Source organism: Cupressus sempervirens, chromosome 9 (genome assembly GCF_028749045.1).
Source record: "Cupressus sempervirens isolate cs-2001-9-10 chromosome 9, ASM2874904v1, whole genome shotgun sequence".
Taxonomy (NCBI): Eukaryota; Viridiplantae; Streptophyta; class Pinopsida; order Cupressales; family Cupressaceae; genus Cupressus; species Cupressus sempervirens.
The window spans coordinates 722,932,959-722,957,425 of NC_143126.1; the positions used below are offsets into that span (position 1 = coordinate 722,932,959).

A 24,467-nucleotide genomic window follows, 5' to 3' on the forward strand; every position below is an offset into this window, starting at 1 on the left:
TACAGAGCGAAGGAAGACGGAGCACCTTTTATATAGGATTAGAGAGAGAGAAAAATCATTTTATTCATTTTATTTTGAATATATTTCTTTTAAATTTTAAAACAAACATTTTAAACCATAACAGGGATTTAGGTTAAAACACAGTGCTACCCCTGCTATGTTTCATGATAGAAGAAGATAAGATTTTCTAGCCATCTGTATACCTTTTATAGAAACCCTCTTAGGTAAAAATCCTATGCTGTCATTTATAAGTAATTTTTCCCCATTTTTATAACTTGTATGTTGTTATTTATTTCCTGAGTTTTTCCCATTTCAAACCCGAATAAATGGAATGCTACCAAGCATCTTAACCTCAACCAAAAATAGAGGACAGTTACATGGTCCAGACATATTTAATAAATTAATACATAAACACGTTGAACAAAATTTTAGTGTAATGTTTGTTATGTATTGTAAAGTATTGTACTGTACTGTACTGTGATGTGAAGTGCTGTACACTTTGGACTGATTAAACATCAATATTAATAATTAGTAATTACCAAGACGCTATTGGTTAACAGATTTCCCTTAATTATTCTGAAGGTCTAGGATCCCTAACATTAATTCTCAAGAAAACAAATAATAAATTATAACCTACATACAAAAAATGAAGATGACAATCAAATAGAAAAATTAAGAATTAAGATAGAATCATCAAACTTAATGAAATTGAAGAGTTACATTAGTGTTCAGTTTCACAATTTAAATGACTCGCAATTTTCTATATTATAGTTCAAAAATAAAGCATTGACATACAAGTTTTAATGACTTCCAAATTAACCAAGTACAACTATATTCTTCCAAACATCTTTGTCCCATAGCTCCATAACTATTAGTTCCACAAAATGTTTGATAGTGATACCAACTGGCTTGTAGAAGACTAATAAAGGTAGCCCAGTCCAGGGAAATAATAAATTTATACCACCATAAGTTGAAGTAAAGCAAAAATAGTTTCCATGGGCAGCGCAGACTAGGATCATTCTAAGCATGCTCTTCCAACAACAGTAAAACATCATGAAGGCCAAGATCCAACCAAGAAACCAATCAAACACTAGTGAACAACCAAACTTTCCAAGCAGGTATTAATTAGTATTATTCCCATTAAGACAGTAAACTAGACATACGGAAAGGATCAATTATAGGACTGCAACAAAATGGAATTGTTAAAAACTAGCAAACATGCTTACCAATTGGGCCCATGCTATTTTCCCGACTGAAGTCAATCAGATCCTTCATACTGTTCACCACCTCCGATATCTGTTCAAGCCACAAAAGACATAAGCCTTCATAAAATTTAAGTATCTAATCCCTGAGAATAAGAGCATGTACAATTAATTCATAAAACACAACAAAAGCAATTCAGTTAAAACCTGTAGGCAGCGAACATATCTCTTGGAAAAGCCAAGGTCATTCAGTGACTGCAATTCTAGATTACGTGCCAGCTGCCGCCCAGTTGTCACAAACCTGAAACATCCATTCAACCCACCAGAGTAAACATATCATCATACAGTTTGCTCAGACATTTCTTATACACCTGCTTACCCAAGATGCCATGTATTTCCACAATGCAATTTGCCTCTGGGATGTTCTAGCATCACAAAGGAACTCTTTTGCATTGCATTTCTTTCTAAATTTTTAATTCATAATTGAAACTCAGTATGGTATTCAATGTACAAATATAAGATTTGAATTTAACTCCCAAAATTCAAGCACAAAAATAACTAGCACAAGCTTTCTGATAAAGCAAACCATTCTAGCCCAAATTTCATGGTAGAGCATAAAATGTTAACGTATATTAACTTTTCCAATATTCATTTCATTCCATATTATGTGTTCTATTAGGCATCACATCAAAATACATCCATAAATGAGAACCTATGAAGCATCCTGCTTAATTGCCCCAAAGCCTTACCAAGCTTGATCTGAAATCAAAAATCAAGAATATGAATATATAAAAGCTCACAGATTCAATTTGCTAGTGAATGTAGCAAGGGTATAGTTTCCATATTTTGGGAGTGCGTATAATATTGTCGTAACATAATCAACAAGATGCCAGAAGACAACTGTGTACCATACAAAACATAACTAAACCTTGCCCCAACATCTGAGTGCCCAAAGTTACTAATAGGTAGCTTTACTAGTTGTGCAGTTTAAAATTTGTATTGGTATTCTCGAAAGCAGTGTGGCATTATTTTTTAGATTTCCTTATATACATGCCCCATGCAAAACCAACAAAGGTAAGCAGAAATCGCAAAGATTATTCATTATAATTTTGTGTATTGATATACTTCACTATTACTAATCTTACTCTATAATATATAGGATATGATGATAACCATAAGTAGAATTACTACAGATTATTGTTAAATATTATATCTTAATATCACAAACAAGTCAAGTACTGTTAGGTAGTGCAGAGAGCTCCCATTTACAATTGTTTGATGAAATTAATATTTAGTTATTCTTAAGATGCAACAAGGGCCTGTTTTATCCAAACAAACTCAATGTAGATTTTCTTGAATTTATGTACCTAAGTTCTAGTTCACTTGTCACGATTGTTTGAAAAATTTAACCAGGATAAAGCTACCAGATACGTGATATTTCCAGAGTCTGTATTAATGAAGTCAAGAATGCTTCTGGATGCAGCTATGCCAGTTTTCTTACATTAATATATCATATCAAACTCCATGATCCATCATCTCCAAATAATACAATCGTAAGTACTTTTGGATGTAACCATGTAATTTTTTCACATCAATTGGTCAGATCAAACTCAATGGTCCATCATCAGTTTGACCCGAAACATTGATGTTCAAATTCCTGTATGGTTGCATCAGGAACATTGTTAATTTCAGAGCAAAACTTGTAGTTCAGGAAAATAACATAGCACATCCTCACTTTGTTGGTAACATGGTCATATTTTGGCATTCCTTCTTGTTCAACACTTTCACTAAATGGAATTCAAATTTTAATTGTATGTTCTGTATTCTATTATCTGCATAATTATATGACACACAGGATTTTCCTAAGCAATTGAGCTTATGGTATTCATTGAGAGCCATGGTATTCAGTACTGACAAACTTCAGCATAAAATTAATCATCTGCCTGGTTCCAACCAATTTATCCTCATTGCTAAAACCAAATATTTTATAAACACCCATAGTGACTGTCACAAACAACACATATTGACTGCACAAACTTCAGAACAACTAATCTCATCTTTACTAAGGATTTAACAAACATTGCTGTTTGTACTTGCTATTGTGCATTGCTTGTTCACAAATATTTTCAAATTTGAATACAATAGAACAAAAAAAGACAAGGAATGATTTTCTTAAAACAAATGCTTAATATTAAATAATTAAATTAGGATTTTCGTCCTTTTTACAGTGATTCAAGTATCATCTAATATTTCAAAGATAAATAGAGACAAGATGGTTTAGATGCCCACTCGCTCAGTTCTAAAGGTGCTGCCCAGTCCCTTCCAACTGATGAGAGTTTTCTATCATTTTGTCCAAGAAGTATTCTGTCTGACATTCCTAGCCCTTTCACATCTTCAAAAAATTGAAGGATTGGTTCAGACTTAACTACTTTACAAAAAATTTGACCATAATTTAAGAAGACAGAAACAAGAACAGCACAAATCATTGAAATGTGTTACTGACCATACAAAACAATTATACTAACCTAGTTCCTATTATATTTGACCCTACTTGTATGACCATGTTAAATTCACTATCCATCCAAATTAATATCCCTTTCATACAGCACATACTTTCAACTAGGCATGAAACATACAAGGTACAAATGCTTATGGTAAATGAACAACCCATACTTTATTAGGAGACAGCATGACCATATAAAAGTTTATTTGTCCATCACACTAAATTAAATTTGATCAGGATAACACGTGGCTTAAGTTGAGAGCCCAAAAGCTAAAGATATAAACCATTTTGCTGGGTTTTGGGGATTGGGACACAGTTTGGGAGAAATCAAAAGTTTCCAAGAATATAAGGATAACAGGAAACAGCTATTAAATATTTAAAATAATATATAAAAAACTCAATATTCCCATTTTAAAATAAAACTATACTGAAAAAACCTTGGAGAAGCTAAAAGAATATGAGAATTTAAAAAGTAATCCCAAAAACAATAGGTCCTATACACAGTAACAATCCAGTGGCTATATAATCCATCTGACAATCATAACATGTATCCAATTAAAGTTACATGCTAAGTAGTCAAAAGCACGAGCTGAGAAATGACAATGAGAAAAAAAGAAATGTTTATACATACTCCATGAATACATCGAGTAACAAGCTCCAATATTTGAGAATCATCTAATGGATATCTCAGAAGCTGCTTCTCAACACTAGAACCATTAGACTCAATCGCATCCTGCAACAAAACCCCAATCGTTTTTGACTGCACATCCTACTCTTTGTCAACTATACCAGCTCCTAAGGCTCTGCAACATATTGTATCGTTAGGCTCTCATAATACTTGGGTGTCTTGTAATAACTGAGACCCAAGACCCATGGCATTTTGAACAGAAACAAGCTTCACTGTTTTACTGAAGGTAAATTTGATACTCTTGAAGGAGTGAATAAATTCGCGTGTCAAAATACTCTTCTTGACAACAAAGGAGATAGAACTCTAAGAGGATACATAAGCCAAATATATGCAATAATCTTGGGGAGCCATGTAGTCATCACCAGCTAACTAGCCTCTCCTGCCCCAACCTGAACCTATCTACCATTGCTGGACTTCTGCTGCTATCAAGTTCATAAATCTGACTGACTCAACTCCAATACAGGCCTTAATTCACCTCCTCCACGTCAATTGAAACAATTATACATGGCCACTCAATGTATCATTTTGTTACACCCTTAGCACATCATCTTCATTATTTGTTTTTAAAGATTTAAAATTTGTGATAATAGCCAACCTATGATAAGCAGTGGTAGTTAGATTAAGATATTAGATATCCACAACAAAATTTATTGTTGTTCTGATACTTTTGAAGGCTTAATATTCAAAGTGGCTCAGTCTAACAATCAAGCATTTTGCTCATATTGGGTGTACCTACTCTTGTCTGCACATTTACTATAGCATCACCCTTGGGAGCTTGGTGGCAAGAGATATATTTATTCAATTCATTAAACATGTTAAATTTACTGTATATCTGACCATCTGCAAAGATATGTTTTGATTCTCCCAGCTTCACTAAATGATGAGTTGAAAATTCATGTGGTAGACCTCTACGGTGGTGTATCTCTCAGAAATTGAAATCTTCATCTGACCAAACATGTTATTATATTTACATATTTCTATAAGGCTACAACAATTAAAACCCCATATCTAATGAAATTGAAAACAGGAGATACAATAGATGTAATATATCTCACACCTGACCACAACCTCCTTCACCCTCTTTCCCTACTTTGTCTTAATTTCCCCCAAACTCATCCACTCTTGTGTCACAATGACCATATGTTTCAAGCTCTCCAGCAACTCAAACATCATTTGCAATAGAATGAAGTGGGATGCAAATTGAATCTCTATTAGTTTGAGATATTCAAAAAGTGCAAATTTGGTCCTATGATATGTGTTTGCAAATGAACATGTTCACATCCCTTGCATCTTGCATAACTATTTGACCTGCATTGAAAGGACTGGAAAAGTGCCAATGAGGTGTGGTGATCACAAATGACCATAAGCACCTCACTTGCATATTGCATGGAAATTTTTATCGTTCTCATTTTTTTAAATATCTTTTGAGTTCATTATTTGTCTGATATTGCATGTATACAATATGAGGTCTAGTGAATAGAAAGGATCAACCTCCACAAAAGAATCTCTCCAAGTATGAAACTAGAACTCAGCATCCTAGCATTTCTGGGGCAGTCGATTCCTAAATAAATAAAGCCGCCATTACTATACCATAATACTAATAAGCTTGTAACATTGAAATAGATCCCCACCCATCTCCAATGATACTGCATCTATGAGACACCAATCTGCCTCTCATCTTCTACACCAACAAATTTGATTTGGAATCATTTTTGTCCAAGATGTTAGTCCTCAATTTTTGACACACACAATGCATAAAATGCAGCTAGTTTGGCAACTTTAGGCATTGCTTCCTTGAAAAAAGGAAAGCAGGCAACATGAAATAATGTCATAGGCAAAGAAAATATTTCCAGTGGCACCATGTACCTCCTCTAAATCATATGTATCCAAAACTGAATTAGAAGTTAAAACCATGATGACCTTTCTGTGGCATGATGTACCTCCCCTCTCAATCACACGCATCTAATGTATCTATAACTGGATTTGAAGTTAAACCACAGCCTTTCTTTTCCTTCCGCATAGGCTCCACTCTGCACACCCTATAAGCTGAAACTATATGCGGCATAAAAATAGAAATGTGACTAGAAGTCCTAAAGGAAGTGAGACAATTCAACCCCTACCTTACATGAGTTTTTTGTATTATTGATGATGGAATATGTCACAATGGATTTTTCTTGCTAAATGGCCCTTGTCCTATGGGGTCAATATCTTAGAAGGACAATCAAACTCTGCGGTACTCAATTGAACTATCCTTTTGAGATAACATCTCCTCATTCTTCTTCATGCCCCTTGTTTGCATTATCTGTTCCCTACATTAAGTCATCCTTGTAATTCTTGCCATTGTAACTATGTTGCACTGCAAAAATATGCAGTGAGACCAGCAAACAAGCAGCAAAATGTTCAGCCCCTATAAAGAATATTTTTTGCACCCAATTGCAACTATAAAAAGGCCAAGACAAAAAATATAACAATCATTTTTTAACACAATATAGCCAAACAACAAAAACAAATTAACTGTTTAATCTCAAAAATACAAATGAAAGTTTTTTGAAACAAAAAATTTCTTAAATTCTCTCAATTTTTTTAATTTCTGTTTTCCAATGTAAGGCATCATCCTGTGGTTCAATATGTAAGATCAAAAAAGTTAAAATAATAAACAAATTGAAAATAATTATAACACAATTTGCTTTAAATCAACGTTGCAGATAGACTGTAGACATGTCTCTGACCCCATGAGATGCATCTCAGGGACAGGGACACGGCTCAGGAATGTACAAAACACACAGTCAAGATATCCATGCTTGCAAGAGACATGCCTAAACAGACTCCTGCCATCTCCCTCGCCCAAAAGAAAAAACTCTAAAAATTGAACAGTAAAAAACACAATAAGAGGAGTCGAAAAGGAGCCGGGAGAAGCAAGAATGGACCAAACAGTTCTGAGTAAGGGTAAAACAAGACACATTAAACTATAAAGGTTCTGATCAAAACTGGAGACAACACGAGTGTCACAAAGATGGGGGCTGAGAACAAGGTTGGACACTTTTATTAGCATGCTTTAGCATGATGCATCTACTAGAAAATTCATCTATTGCATTACATGTCAATAATTGTAACCATTCATTGACAACATATCAGTTTATCATTGCATATTACAAGTATTATTATTATTATTTCCAATTGGCAGAAACCCTAAGCATGTGTCAAGCTACAGGATAAGAAAAGAATTAAATATTTTATATTTTTACATCTTTATGTAGGAATATTATATTTTTATTATATATTATATATTTTTTAATTATTATTTTGTTATATTTTATTATGGCATTTCCATGTACCTCCATTTCCTACTTTTAAAAAAAATAGACGTACCAGTATAGTTATCAGTCTCCCATGACATTGTCACTAAGGTCTCTTGGCAACCTTGCTTTGAATTCGTCATGCACAAATAATAAAACTTAAATGTAAAATACATGTACCCAGTTTTCTCTTCATTAGAAATTTCACATAAACAGCTTTTCTCTACCTCTCCTAGATTCTACCTCTTTCTATTTTGATGAGTAGTAAATGCAAAACAACAATGTGTACATTTAGGGTTTCTGAAGTATTTTAGGTTGGGTTTTGTGGCGGGCTCCACTTTGTAATTTCTTATTTTCTAAATTAGTTGTTCTAATTCTGGTGCATGGATTTGGTTATAACAAATTTTGTAATCATATTTGTTTTCGGCATTTGTACAAAAACAAGATTGATACAAGGGTGAAACAACAGGATAAAAAGAAATTCACCTCAAATTGACAGCTTTGCCACAGCCCAAATTTAAATAGCACAATCTGATTAACCTACCTTCAATAAAGTGCAATCAAATTGTTCTTCAATTTTTTTCATATCACAGTATGAGACAGCATTCATGAGTATCCATGCATCTATTTCTAGCCATGTATGATATAATACTAATTTTACTTTACACATAATGTCATTTCAAAAACCTATCCAATTAATGTGGATGGAAACTCTGTCTATGAACTAAGCTCAATAAGAATATTTTCGAACTCCCTGTGCAAACTCAATTGCATCTCATGTAGTGACTACACACAATAACCTGCACATCCTATAGTTTTATAAGCATTATATTTTGTATTCCATGTCAAATTTTATTAGAATTTCCAAAGAGGCTTCGTAGTCACTTATGTACCCAAATATCATTGAGAAACAAGGAATGGTAATTAAAGATTATTAATTTTGTTAATAATACTCCAGGAAGCCCACTGATTTAAATAGTTCTACTATTAAAGAAGAGAAGTAATACATAGGCATATTCCTATTTGTATTTACTGGTTAAAAAGATGTTCATACATGAATATTTTATGATTAAAAAATAAAACAAAACAAAAGCAAAATTCAGGTATAAAGGTATCATTCTATTTCAACAAAACAAAATGAATGAGAAAATAAAATGACTTACATATTACAATTTTGTTGTAAATCTTGTGCAGAGAGACCAGAAGACCCACTTTGTGCTGCAGCATTCTGATACTTCTGTGCCACCATCGCCAATTGGTTCACCTGCAAAGGAAGTGATTGATTTCAGTATTGCAACCAGAGATTGTAACTCTTTGTGGCATATCCAATTACATACATAGGAGCACAAAGAAGCATGCACATATGATATTAATAGGGCAAAGGAAATATTAATAATGTGCATACTTGTGACCAACACAATCAATCCCATGCAAAACCTCTAGCATCATCTGTCGGCTCAGCTCATGGAACCATGCTAATATACTATGATGAATATATAACCCAAGCAAGAAAAGTCTTAAACAGTATAACCCAAGCAAAAAGATTCTTCAACAGCCTAATGCAAAATATACCTTATTTCAACATTTGCAAAAAGTTGGCCCGTTCAGGGGCAAGTGAGGGTTCATCCTCTCTCCCATAGTGATAAACAGATGGGTTGGATTACTCCGGAAAGGAGTTGGATGAAGGTAAATTCTGCCGGTGCCTTGAAGGGTAACCCATCCCTTCAGGTGCGGGATGTGTGATAAGGGATGAGCAGGGGAATATACAGATGATTGAAGCCAATTACAATTAGGGACAAACAATGAGGCAGAGAGCTTGGCGGCAATATTTGCAGTGAAATTAGCAAAAAGTTTGGGGTTAGGAAGTTGCACTTGGAAGGAGATTTGCAGATTATAGATAATAGGATAGCATACAGTAAAATGGGGACATGGAATTTCAACAAACTCATCAGAAGAATCAGAGTTCTCCTAGACTCCTTTAAAGAATTTACATTAACATGTTTAAGAGAGGCTAATGTGGTCGCAGACAAACTTTCAAATGTTGGGAGTGGCTTTGCATGAGTAGAACGAAAGAAGAATTTGTTGAAGATTTTAGAAATGTCCATATTGAAATGTTTATTTTAAATTTAAATGGAGATGGAAGGTTTAGGTGGGTTAGTCCTTTGGTCTTTGGGCAGTTTGTAAGTTTTCTGCAAATTCTGATGTAATAATACTGATATATTACTTTCAACCTTGCCGGGAAAAGTCCTTAAATATTTTGGACAGGATATTATTTGTTCTTGGAGAATGGTGTATACTTCTGGAAATTATTTTTATTCCTGATGTAAAATCGCTCAAGGTAGTAATGCTAGAAGAGCAGACTTGTGTGTTAAATGTGTGTATTCTATCCACATCCTTGCCTCTCCTTTATAGTAAACCCAAGGGGCATGTCCTTAGAGAGGACATGACCCTTTCTAGGTCGGCCCTCCATAAAACATATTTAATTTACCAAGATTGACGTCCCGAAATATATGTCTGTTAGTTAGTTAAACTAACTACATTCAGGCAATTAGGAACATTAGGAAAATGTTCCCAAATGAAACATTGACCTGCACGATAAATTAAAGTCTTCTAAAGGCTAATTCAACAAATGCATTAGTAGATGTGTTCGATCTGAAGAAACAAATCATTATATTATCAAAGTTACTCATAGAATTAACACTCCCTCTTAACTTGATAATCATAATGAGAGATAACATATCTAGCATCATCAATATTGATGACTAAGCATAGATTGATACTCTATATCTATCTGAATCTTCTTAGCATGTGGTATCATTGTACACATGATACTTTGTCATATACCTATAATATGAATTATCACCTAGTCTTGTGATAACAATATTGCATGGAATGCAATACACAAGATAAAATCTGGAGAATGATTAAATTCTTCCTTTATCCAAGTTGTGACTCGTAGGCATAGAAATGTCTACATCACAATGTGATCTTGAGCTCATCCAGATCTGATAGTAGTCCTCTACTGTTGAGTACATTACCTCAGAGATCGTCATCTCTCATAATGTCTTTTATACAAGTGTTCATTATCTCAGAGATCGTCACCTCTTAGATAATGAATACAAATGGTGAAGCCCATAACAGTTAATAGCCTAACAATAATAATTTTAACACAAAATTATTTCATTAATGATTTAAAGAATACAAACATATTATAATTCAACCATACCAAGTCCTTTTCTGAAGTGATCTATCTTCGCTCGAGCGAGAGGTTTGGTAAGAATATTTGTTGTCTGATCTGCAATACAAATGTATTCTAACTTGACAGTTTTCTTGTCGACCACATCTCTTACATAATGGTAAGGAATTTCAATATGCTTGCCTTTGTCATGAAAAACTAGATTCACAGAAAGCTTGATGGAATTGTGATTATCACAGTGAATGATAGTGGGATTCATGGGTTGATCAAATAATCCCACAAGTAACTTTCTGAGTCAAACTACTTCCCGAGAAGCCATCGTAGTTGCAATGTATTCAACTTCTGTGGAACTTTGTGCTACTGATGGCTGCTTTCTACATATCCACAATATCATTGTTGAACCTAAACTGAAACAACATCCTAAAGTTCTTTTCCTATCAATAACACTTCCAGCCCGATCTAAGTCTGTGAATCCATGTAAGTTCAAGTCAACTTTCTTATAGTTAAGCCCAAGGTTAATAGTGCCTTGTAAGTATCTCATAATGTGTGACTACAACCAAGTGAATCTCCTTTGGCTCACACATAAACTGGCTTAAGGCATTAACAGCATAGCAAATATGAGGTCTTGTATTTACCAAGTACATAAGAGACCCAATCATCTGTCTGTAAAGAGTAGAATATGTGAGAGTGATTTTGTTGCTACTTCCTTAAGTTTGTGTAGATTAATCTCCATCGGAGAAGACATAGGTCTACAGTTCCACATTCCAAATCTCTTCAAGATGTCTAATGTATACTTTCCTTGATTAAGTATGATGCTGTCTCAAAGTTTGGCCCTACTTCCAGTCCTAGGAAGTAATGAAGGAGTCCTAAATATTTCATATCAAATTCTCTGATTAAATCTTGCTTGCATTGATCTATAAGATGATCGTCACCTGTTATTAGTAAATCATCAACATATAGTATCAAAATTATCATATCATCTTTATCCTTTTTATAATAGAGATTTGGATCAGCTTTATTTTTAGAGAATCCTAAACTAATGAGATATGTATCAATTCTTTCATACCATGCCCTTAGAGCCTGTTTTAGCCCATAGAGAGCTTTCTTGAGTTTGCATACAAAGACGTTAGGATTACAAGTTTCAAATCCTTCAAATTGTTCCAAATTACCTCTTTTATAATCTTTCCATTCAAAAATGTTGTTTTCACATCAATCTAATGTACTTTCCATCCCTTCAATGCTACAATAGCTAGGACTGTTCTTACAGAAGTGTATCTGGCAACTGGAGCAAAGGTTTCTTCATAATCAATTCCCTCCTTCTGAGGGAATCCTTTGGCTACGAATCTGGTCTTATATTTTTCAATCTTACTGTCAGCAACATGCTTGATCTTAAATATCCACTTCGAAGAAACAACAGATTTTCCCATAGGCCTTGGAACAATTTCCCAAACATCATTCTTAATAATGGATCGGTATTCTTCTGTCATGGCATCCTTTCAAGTTGTATGTTTGATAGCATCTGAAACATTTGTTGGTTCTGATTTAGATAAGTCCCTCATGTCTGTTGCATAGCTAGAAAATCTTTTGGGTCTTTTGCTCTCTCTGAAGGTTCCAGATGGTGTAGCAAAGTCTTGTGCTTTCTCTACAGTCTTAATAGCCCAAAGTGGTCTTTTCTTAGGATTTTGAGTTTCCTCAAGATTAAAGTTTTGAATCTCACTTTCGATTTCTTCAATGTTCTCCCTTTAAAACTCAGGATCATGATTTTCTTCAAAACTAAGAGTATGAGAGGGGTCTTTAGAACTTAGGGCTCTATTGAATGCAAGCTCTTCTTCAAAGATAACATTTCTACTAAGTTCAATGTTCTTCTGACTAGGTATGTAAATTTTGTATGCTTTAGAGGTTTCACTATACCCAACAAAAATACCTTTCCTTCCAGAGGGTTCTAACTTAGTGCTCTTTTCTTTTGGAACATGTATGTATACAAGCCACCCAAATATCCTAAGATGGCTTATATTTGGTTTAACCTTTAAAAAAACTTCTTCAGCAGTTTTATCTCTAAGGTGAGAGTGAGGACTTCTGTTTTGAATAAAGATAGCAGTACATGAGGCTTCTGCCCAAAGATAAAATTCTAAGTTTTGATCAAGTACCATAGCTCTTGTCGCTTCTATAATTGTCCTATTCTTCCTTTTTGCTGTGGATTATAAGGAACAGTATACTCCCTATTAATTCTTGCTTCTTTACAAAAATCTCTAAACAAATCTAAAGTATATTCTCCTCCATTATCAGACCTAAAAGTTTTAATTCTATGTCTTGATAGGTTTTCAGTTAAGGTTTTGAATTCTTTAAATCTCTTAAGGATTTCTTCTGCTTCTTTACATTTTAAGAAGTAAATCCATGTTTTCATAGAGAAATCATCTATAAAAAGTATATAGTACAAGAATCCTCCAAGAGAAGGAACATATACAGGTCCACATAAATCTGAGTGGACTAATTCTAAGACATTGTTAGATTTTCTAGCGCTAATTTGAAATGGTCTTACCTAGTGCACATCCTTTGCATATGCTAGAATGATCTTTATTTAATTTAGGTAAACCAGTAACCATCTTCTCCATAGTCGATAAGGATTTTAGTTTAGATGCCCTAACCTTTTATGCCACACTTCATTTATATCAGTAGCTTCATGGATTGAGGCTTGAATAGGTTATGTTTTTTATTCATACAAGTATCCCTTTCTTTGACCAATCAACTTTGATTTCTTAAATGAAGAGTTCTTAAACCAAATCACTACTTTACCATCCATGAATGCAACCTTATGTCCATCATCTTCAAGTGTTGTAACAAAGATTAGATTCCTCTTGATTCTTGGTACATAGAGTACTCTTTTGAGACAAAGAGAAATACCCGACTTCAGTTTCAAGGTGCAGTTCCCAATTCCTTTAACACGATGAGTGGAATTATCACCTATGGTAGCTTTGTCATTAACTTCTTTTCATATCGAGTCTAATACTTCTTTGTATCCTATAATATGGAGATGATCTACTATCAATTACCCATGCTTTACTTGATACTTCATTTGATAGTGTTGAATACAAAACACGTTTCTTAGGATTATAATTTTCCTCTTTCTTAGTAACGTTTGTACATTTACTTGCTACTTTGTATTCTCTAGGCAATTTTCTTTATAGTGTCAAATTTCTCACATTTAAAGCATTTTACTTTGGATAAATCTCTCTTAGGTTTGTCATTTCTTTGATGAGCCTTCTTCTTGTTGAAGTGCTGCTTCTTACCTTTGTAAAAATTTGTATTGAGAACATGAAGTTCTTCATCTTCACTTTTCAATTTCCTTCCTTTCTTGAGTTGCCTAGATTCTTCTTGAAAGCAATCTCTTTTAAGTCTATTGAAGTCTAGAAGTTTGTCTCTAGCACTTACTCCTTGTGAGAATAATTCCCATGAATCTAGTAATCCATCTATTGCCATTAATGTTAGTTCTTCATCATCATGTACCCAATGCTTGTGAGTTCATTTCTTAAACTAGAAACCCTTGGGAAGTATGAATTCATAGATTCTCCCTTCCCTATTTTTATATGATTTAGTTGCCTTTTTAGTGAAAGGGTTCTTGGTTGCATTTATAACATTGAATATTGTCTGATGTTTCATTAATGTTAGTAACCTCATGCATTTATTAATGCACTCATCACATCGAATATTGTCTGATGTTTCATTAGCATAGGTACTATTTCATTTTTAACTCCATCAAATATGATTTTCATGGCTTTCTTGTTACCTTTGCTCCATATAGTTTTGTAAGGATCAGTATTAGCTTGCTTGGATTCCTTATCAACAAACTATGTTACATCATTTTCTTCAAGAGCCATCATAACTCTCAATTTCCATGCAATGAAGTGGTCTTTTCCATCAAACCTGTCCTCGGGTCTGATTGCATTGGCCATTGTAGGTAGAAGGAAGTTGCCATATATGTTTTAAATCTGATTATTAATTTGCAGAGCCAAGGTTTGACTACCAGAGCTTTGATACCATGTAAGTTTTTTGCAAATTCTGATGTAATAATACTAATATATTACCTTCAACCTTGCTGGGAATAGTCCTTAAATATTCTGGACAGAATATTAATTGTTCTTGGAGAATGGTGTATAATTCTGGAAATCGTTTTTATTCCTAATATAAAATCGCTCAAGGTAGTAATGCTAGAAGAGCAGACTTGTGTGTTAAATGTGTGTTCTATCCACATCCTTGCCTCTCCTTTATAGTAAACCCAAGGGGCATGTCCTTAGAAAGGACATGACCCTTTCTAGGTCGGCCCTCCATAAAACATATTTAATTTACTAAGATTAGTGTCCCTAAATATGTCTATTAGTTAGTTAAACTAACTACATTTAGGCAATTAGGAACATTAGGAAAATGTTCCCAAATGAAACGCTGATCTGCATGATATATTAAAGTCTTCTAAAGGCTAATTCAACAAATGCATTACCAGATCTGTTCGATCTGATGAAACAGATCATTATATTATCAGAGTTACTCATAGAATTAACACTATTAGTGGGGCCTATTTTGTTGGGTCGCAATGGATTTCATTATGTTTAGGCAAGGAGTATACTTACCGAAGAAAGGTTGTTTCTTAGGGTCCGTTTGGTTCCTAGAGGATGACAGGAATTGGCCTTTTCAAAATCCAGATTTGGAAATCTTTGCATTTGTTTCAAAATTGGCAAAATGGAATTAGCATACCAGACTTCCAATTTTGCCAGGTCCAGGCACAACCAATGATAGGATTTGAACTTGAAAATCAAAGACTTCAGAATTAATATATGCAATTCATAGGTGAATTAATTTAGACGACTGCGCATTAAGAAAAGTATGAATGATAGAGATCATGCTTTCTTATGACTAACCACCACTTTAAGAGATTGTGCACAATTCTTGTTGATCTTGAGCAAATTGCAAAGCAACAGTTAAGAGAGGAGTTTTAGATCATCATAAATCCTTATGTTAATGAGGCAATCAACGATATGATCAATGTTACTCTAATCAAAGAGCTAGAAGGGTGGGTGAGAAGTTTCTACATTGTCGAAGATCATGTGAAGTACAAGCGGCCAAAGTTACCTGAACCCACCACAAGCACAGATCAAATAATAACCAAAACTGATTGCATATTGGAAGATTTGCACTGACTTGATACAAACGTACCCTTTGTCGATGGCATCATCCACGTCAACTAATAAGTTTCCCTATCAAATATATAATATATTGGATGACCCGTAACCCTAAGCATGGACCCGTCACTCACCAAACAGAGATCACGGGGATATGATAAGGAGACATTAAAAATTATGTTTGGACCAATCTTCGGAAGACAACGTACATCAGAGTAAAGTCAAAATTTATATAATTCAAGGTGTTTAAAAGTGGCATGAAAATATTGTTCATGTTACCTTCTAACACCCCAAGTGAGGGGAGATTTAAACAAGGAAAAGACAACTCTTCATTCGATAACTCACCTTCTATGTGTACTCCCACATAGATCCCACAAGATCTTGCAAGATTTATAACTATATATCACCCAATGCATGGAAAGAGAAGATCAACAAATAACAAGGGGTATAAACACAATAATCTTTAAATATTGAGCAATTTAACAAAGATATCCACCATTAGAATAAAGATTAAGGAATATCGAAAGGATAATTGGTTACTTAATATGAAGGTATGTTCTTTTTACATTTTGATTCCTGAATATATAGGCATCTATTTAGGAAGTAACTAATTGAGGTGATAAGCAATTATTTATAGTTATAGATAGATTTTTAGCTCATATAAGTCAATTGATATTATGAATGTGATTCTATATATATAAAGAAATAATATGTTGAAATATAGATTAAAGTATATATAGATGGAGTATATGCATATACCTTCAAAGTATATATTTCACTTAGACATTTATCTGATGTGATGATAAGTAAAATTCAAAAGAAAATAATTCTAGAATCCATGTGCTCAGCCCAATTCTCAATATGAACTTGTCTTTTCTTTACATTTGAATTTCACAACCCAAAACAAAACATTTCTATATACATTTCTAAATATGGAATCAATTCATATTCAAACCAATAATCTCATGAAAACCATCTCTTGCATTACAGCTAAAAAGTAATTTCAATTAAGACATGATAGTATGAGAGTTAAAAAAATTCTCTCTTCTTATTTGCATTTCTATGTGTACTATAAGAGCTATATGTCTTGATCTTTTCCTCTAAGAATGTTATTGTAAGTAGAGAGAGATTGAGATTTGAAGGAAGATTGACATTTCATTATAGGCAACCTTGAAAGAGAGAGCGAGATAGAGGATATGATTTAGTCAACCTTTGGTGATCTTGATCATATTGATTCAAAGGGAGTAAACCATGATGGGATGGATTCTCCAATAATCAATAAATTATCACAATCAAGAGGACCGTGATTCATACATCGTGATCATGTGATTTTAATGGGCCTACCCCCTGTGAACATCACGAGAAAGTGACAACTTCCAAATGATCATCACTTGTATTTGGAGAAGTTGTTGCAAGGTGACGATCTTACAATAACATGTATTATGAGATCAAATAAATTGAGTAAATGGTGAATGTCTTGCATCTCAACATTCTGGAAGAGCATTACTCAGAGTATTTGGTGAATATCATTGATATTCTTGAAGGCCAATACTCTTGATATTAGATGTGTTATCAAACCTTATTTTGAGTACTTGGTGAATATTGTATGATATTCTGGGAGACCAATACTTGTGATATCAGATGTCGATATTCTGGGAAACCAATACTCTTGATATCATATGTGATATCAAAACCCTATTTGAGTAATTGGTGAATATCATATGTTGATATTTTGGAAGATCAATACTCATGATATCAAAATGTTGAATATCTTCTAATCAAAGATATTCTTATACTAAGGTAATATATGGCCATGTGTTTATCCACCCTAGCTAAGAGGGAGAGTTGATGTGTGGTAGCTTCAGTTGGATAAACCTATATATAATTATCTATAAGATATATATGTGTTTATTATTATATGAGGTAAATTAATTTAATAATAATATACATAACTATGGTTATATTTATTATAATATTAATTATTTATTAACAAATAGACAAGTCCCTTATAGGGACATGTCTATTCATGGTTTATGCTTATCAATATGAGGAGAGCTGCCTTTGGAACACACATGCCAAAAATAATGGCAGTGTTATTACATTTGCAGCAATCCTGAGAAAATTCAACAATAATGAGGGAGATGTGTTTGGTGGAGGGGATGAATCAGGATTTTCAGCCCTTTATTATTTGGGGTTCATCTATGCCAGAAGCACAGAGGATAGTAGACGCGAGGGAAGATCGGGAGGAGTTGCTGCTGTTCGGCCTAGTGCGAGGCGGACATGGAGCAATTGGAGCTGAGCATAGGCAGAAGATGAAGCACACTCCAAGGAAATAGGAGGCCAGACTCAAAGCTAAGCAGGATGAATGCGGCCTGGCAAAACCAGTAAAGTAAAGGTAAGAAAGGTAAGGCCACAACTAAAGGCATTTTCATCAAAAAAGAGTCCTGTGAAGAAATGTTGAAGAGCTGGATGAAGTGACTTTGGTCTTGTTTCTTTTTGTCTGCAACTATGATTATGTCCAGATGTAGCCCAATTTTGCTCTGACGGGTATAGATGATACTAGGCAGTATAAGGTAGGGCTTTGTTGCTGTCCGAGTGTAGTATGTTAGCTGTTTTGGCTAAGTTGGCCATTTTGTAAGGAATTGGAATGTATAGCTTTGAACGTAGAAGCTGTAACATTGGGGTATGAATACCTGCCAGACTCGGTGGCTATTATGTAAAACTCTTTTATGAAAATAAATATAAATAAAACATCACTTATCAAAAAAAAAGCACAAAGTTCATGTGACAAAAAAAAATATTTTATTATAATTAACCATTTACAGATAAAAGTATGCATTCACTACTCCTGTAGAAAAAGGTAACAAGAACACTTCAACATACAAATGAAAATAGTAAGTAGATATACCATATAAAGAACAAAGAACATTCAGAACAATAACATAAAGAGAGAGAAAATGTGAGCAAAAGAGTGGAAGAATGGAGAGCCATAGCAGAAACTGAGTGAACTAGGGCAGAATCAATAGCCGGGCAATTGGGCTGGCAAGGATGAGCTTGGCTTCAGCAATGGTGATTTACGATAGGGAAAATCTGTTAGGATTTGCTGCTTAAGGCAACTTACAATGAAACAGCAAATGAAAACACAATGGTTGTAACAGCAACACAATAAGGAGTTATCACCTGGCATGTTCCACGTATCTTTTAGACTTTTTCTAGTCAGAAAAAGCTAGAAAGGTGCAGAAATGAAAGATGCAAGTGATATTTCACGGAAGCTGTTGCATAAAGGATTTTTATATGGTATGATCAAAGTTTCTCCACAGTCAATGGCTGGCACTGGCACCAAGATGGATGATTCTCAAGAAGCTCCTACCATGTCTAAAGAGTGTAAGAACCCAACAAACTCCTTCCACTCCTGTGGTGAGTTCTGCCAGGAACAGATTGTGACTACAAAAGCTACAAGTCATATCTTAGAGGCAGTTGTCTCTTGTCCAGGTATCATCTCAACTAGGTATATATGATTCAGCATTAAGATAGGGCAAGCATTCGTAATATTTAATAAATCCTCCATAAATTTATAATTTTCATATCCCTAAGGCTCCATTTGTTTGATGGAATTGGGATGGAATTGACATTTTCAAATACCAAATTTTACAAAATTCAATGTTTGTTTTTTTTAATGAAAATGGAATATGAACTAGTAAAATCTTATTTAACCTCAAAAATAGCATATTAATATTCCACCTAAAACCCTGAAATTGGAAAATGGACTCAAATTCCACATTTATGTGAATTGAGTAAACAAAATTTTATAATTAAGTCAAGTCCGCAATTCTAGGGCATTGATTAGAGTGACTGCTGCAGAGCGGCTCTACTAAAAAAATTAGTTTACAGTTTGGGCTTTCTGTTTTGTTCCATTCTAGAGTTTGGATGGAGATTCTTTGAGACTCTTGACATAGATTTGCAAGCTTCCTTAAGTATTTTGTGACATTTAGCTGCAAAACAGGTGAGTTTTGAATATCATGCATTCTTTGATAATTATGTAGCTTGCAGAGTTTTCCTTTGCCATGGATCTGTGCTTCCGTTCTTGCTGCCCTGGTTCTTTATGAATGTTTTTGTAACCGTATCTAATGAAAATTTGAAGGGCATCATACCATGATTGGAATAATCAAACATCCCATGCCTTCCATCGCTGAATACACGGTGTCAACCATGGCAATAAACAAACTCGTGTACTTGGGATCCCTGTTTTTTGTTAGCGAGGGGCAAGGGCTTGAACAGAGAGTTATTAACATTATAAGAGTCTCTATTGTTGTCGTAGGTGAAATATGTGTACACATGGGCCATGAAAAAACCATTCTTCACCAGGAATTGCAGAACAGACATCATCTCGTTCTGCACTTTAGCAGTGAAACTTCCCTTGACGGATTTAGAGGCGCAAATGGCCTAAATATGTCTGTGAGAACATGGATTATCAACACCTTTATTTTGCCCTGCAGATTTGCATTCACAAGCACTTTCTGGATGTTTTCCATTGCACCCACCAAATACTGGCCCATATCAGTCTTTCCGAAGACCTCATTACCCACTGCAATGTATTTGATATCGCAGGCAGGATAGTTGGCCTTGATATCATTAAAAATATGAAAACGAAAAATAAAAACCTTATTCAGGTGGTATTCGAATTCCTAATTTATGGAACCAAAAGCAAAAATTGCATCTTCTCATTCATCTTCCAGGTGAACCAAACGATTCCAGCCATATTCCAAAAACCATTTTCCAAATTTAAAACTTCTTGAATTGGCAAATTCCGGTATTTGTAAATTCCAGCATTCTATAATTGCACAAAACAAACGGGCCCTAAGCGATGACACAATTGCTGACCTAAGTACTGATCCATTGGATCTTCATATCCGTAAGGAATGTTTTAATCAGATTAGCGATGACCTGACAAAGGATATTTGATTTTGAGGTGTTTGGCAATGCCGCCTCCTTTTGAGGAGTTATCTTTATGAATGAAAATTGCTTAGAAGGATATCTTTTAAACTACACTTTCTTTCCAAGTTTCCAGTTTGTCCACTCCCTTGCCAAATCTGGTCCAACTTGTCCCAAGCCTAGATGCGGGACAAATCTGCCAGGGGTTTATGTTAAGACACATACGAACAACTGTAAATTTGTCCTGGACAAACCCATGAAGAACCTGGCAAAAAAAACCATATGTCCTTTCTGAACCCTCTACAAATCATGTTCAAAAAAGATTACAAATCTCTAGTTACGGTGACATGCCTCTGCAAATGCAGCTGGTATGTCCTTCCCTAAAATAAATTGGCAGCACCAATAATTTACCTCATTTTGGAAATATGATGCAATACAACATGAGCATGCAGGTTAAGACATTTTCTGAATTTGATCAAGCGCTTTGGGAGATTAAAGTTGATTTAGGGGGTGATATATATGAGGAATTTATCAATAGGATAATGGCCATGCAATTTAGCTTTTTCTAGGCTAGTGTGGTAAATGTTAGGACTCTTTCAAAAATTTGTGAAACCCACCCACGTCTTGTTTAATTTTGTAATTTTGCCTATATTGCATTGCTTATGTTGATGAGGCCTGATATTCATCAAAATACTCTTGACCCATTTTTTTTATGGGGATGGGGAGCGTTATTGTGTGTTTGTCAGTTGCTCCATATGTTTCTTGACCTTTTATAACTCCTGAGTCAAATTTACCAACATTACCTTGCTCATATATTTATTATACACCAAGTGTTTGAGGGAGTTTACCTTTGGATTTTGGAACCTTCAGCAGCTCCCAACGAAGTTCTTAGAAGCCTAACAGGCCTGACATATTCCACAAACTCTTTCCAAATGGTTGAAATGTACGTGCCAAATGTTTGTTCACATGTGGCCTTGGTTTCAGAGCCTCACACATGCTAGCAAAGGAGAGGCAATTCAGTGGAGGAATCATATGAAGATGCCAACAGTAGTTGTCTAGTTTGCACCTCTTGCTTTAGTGCAATCATATGTTGAAAGATGGAGGCAATAAATAAAAACAAAGTGATATGCGTGTCAAGTGTTTTGGGCTTCAACGATTCCATTCAAAGACCCGGTGCAATATGCAATTTCAAATAAAGTGTCAACAAGAGTTGCGAGCTGAAGGCAATGCAAGAAAGTTAATGTGATAAGTATGTCAAGCATCGCAAAAGGTTTTGAAACTAAGAACCAAAGTTATTATTAGAATACCAAAAAGGGCCTGACTGCTCAAGGGGGAATATTTAACAAGATCTAAACTACCAAGGCACCAGCTAATGGAGAATTTTGCAGCTGTGTGTTCCTCTAAACTATTCATGCCATGAAGACATTAATATTTCTCAGCTATTCAATGAACCCTTTCAATCTATAGCATCTAAATTTGGTTGGGATCATCTAAAGGCCGTGCATTTGACCTTAAACAGTGATTTGGTTTGAGGTTTTGCGCTGAAGATGTATGCTAGTATTTTTTGCATCAAGGAAGAAATAAGATAGAGTTTTCCAAGCAGATTTTGTAGGTTGACAATGCATTCCAAGGTTTCAAGATTGATTTTCCAATTGCAAGAACGCAACAATATCTTTTGAAGCATCAGAAGAAAAGAACTGTGATGGGTATTATAAACTAAATGTCTCAAGGGCTGTGTGTATATTTTCAGGGAAATTTTAGATCTTTGGTTAAGATTCACTCTCATCACAGTTTTTGATATGAATGTGACAACAATTTTAAAACTCTTAAAAGCATTGTAAAGATCATTTTCTATCTGTGTGAAGAGATGTGCAATTTAGTGCTTAATAGTTAGGCATGTTTTATTGTGCAATACCTATAGTTTGAAGCATTTCTATGCTTAAATCAGCTGTTCTATTCTTCCATTCGTTGTTTTCCCTCTTGTTAATTGTGACTTTGTAACCCCTCAAATACACACCAACCTGAGAAATGGGTATCTCAATCATACACATTCAGAAAAACAAATCATTGGCCCATTAATTCAATTTCACTTCAAACAACTGTGCAGCTCATGATTTAACAGTTCAAATTCATCCTCTGAATCATGTATTTTGCCTACATCCTGCAATCCTTGCAATGATGTCCACTGTTAACATCAACAGTTCAAAGAGAGCTGGAACAAGTGGGAAAATACGAGGAATTCGATTCAGCAAAGGTAGATTCACAGGTACAGTTTGTATCTTGATGGACATATCTAAACCAATTCACCATTCCATTCAGTGTCAATTCTCAAAAGGTTCATATTAATATTGAAATTTTTAAGGATCCCCTTCACCTGGTACCAATTGGGCAGACCTGACAAGGAGTCTATTTGGTAAAACCATGTCCATTCTTTACAGAAAGACCCAATCCTGGTGATTTTCTGTTATTCCTTGGCAAAGGGTGTTTCAGCGACGAGGGAACATGACAGAATGTCCTATCCCATTCTCTTTTTCTCTATAAATTTCAGGGCATCCCAGGAATGCCCATGACTATGGAAGATGTCTCTTAAAAACTTTCCTTAGAGGGGCATACCAAAAAATCCCAGGGACATCGTGACATCCCCTACAGACTGGCACTTTTTAAACATGAACAAAATATATATTCTGATTGTTGGAGGTGCTAATGTTTGTCATTCATCATTTTTAATATCTGCTACTGCTCCCTGTTGTGAGGTTTTCACACCATCACACCATTGCAAATGGGAATCCCCTCTTGTTGTTCCAAGTTTAATTAGTGAAATAATTGTGGCAACTATTCAAGAATTTTGCAAGCTTTCCAAAGAGTTGAGTTGCAAAAAATCTGGTAAATTTTGGCTCTGTGGAAAACATGAAAATTGGCAAATTTGGGCTAAGTGTCAAAAAACAGGGAAAAATGGTCAAATTTGGCTGTGTAAAATAAATTGGGAAAATGGTAATATTTGGCTAAGTGTGGAAGTTAAGAAATTAAAACAAAAATTGCACCAAAATACATGTACTTGCCTAAGTGCACACTGATTTCCACTTACTTTACATTTACTTGTAAAGTTCATGTCAATTTCCACTTTAATTTGTACGCACATTGATTGCACCTTGCCTAAGTTTCGCTTGATTTCCGCTGCACATTGGTTACACCTTACCTAAGTCACCCTCGATTTCCACTGCACATTGGTTGCACTTTGCCTAAGTGGGTAGTGGTTTTCACCTTAGTTACTGGCTTCATCATATACAGGCCAGATCCAGATTCGGATCCAGGCTTGGACTTGTGAGGATCCAGGCAGGATCCTTGATTATGCCTGTGGATCCGTCAGGATCTGCAGCCTGCGGATCCGTCAGTCAAGGATTCTCCCCCAAATCCTCATAGATCCAAGCCCGGAATAGGAGGCTCTGCATACGGATCCTATTACCTACAACACCATAACA

At 34.8% G+C, this 24,467-nt stretch overlaps 1 protein-coding gene across 9 annotated transcripts in view; it reads right to left on the bottom strand.

Moving 5' to 3' along the window:
• LOC149540751 (putative transcriptional regulator SLK2) overlaps positions 1-24,467 on the bottom strand; it is a 43,209-nt gene that overhangs the window by 3,277 nt on the left and 15,465 nt on the right. For all 9 annotated transcript variants that reach the window (XM_089801837.1, XM_089801844.1, XM_089801843.1 and 6 more), the window contains 3 exons: positions 8,853-8,953; positions 1,410-1,503; positions 1,227-1,296 (listed from right to left, as the gene is read on the bottom strand). In XM_089801837.1, coding sequence (XP_089657963.1) covers positions 1,227-1,296; positions 1,410-1,503; positions 8,853-8,953 — 265 coding nt within the window. The remainder of the gene's footprint in view (positions 1-1,226; positions 1,297-1,409; positions 1,504-8,852; positions 8,954-24,467) is intronic.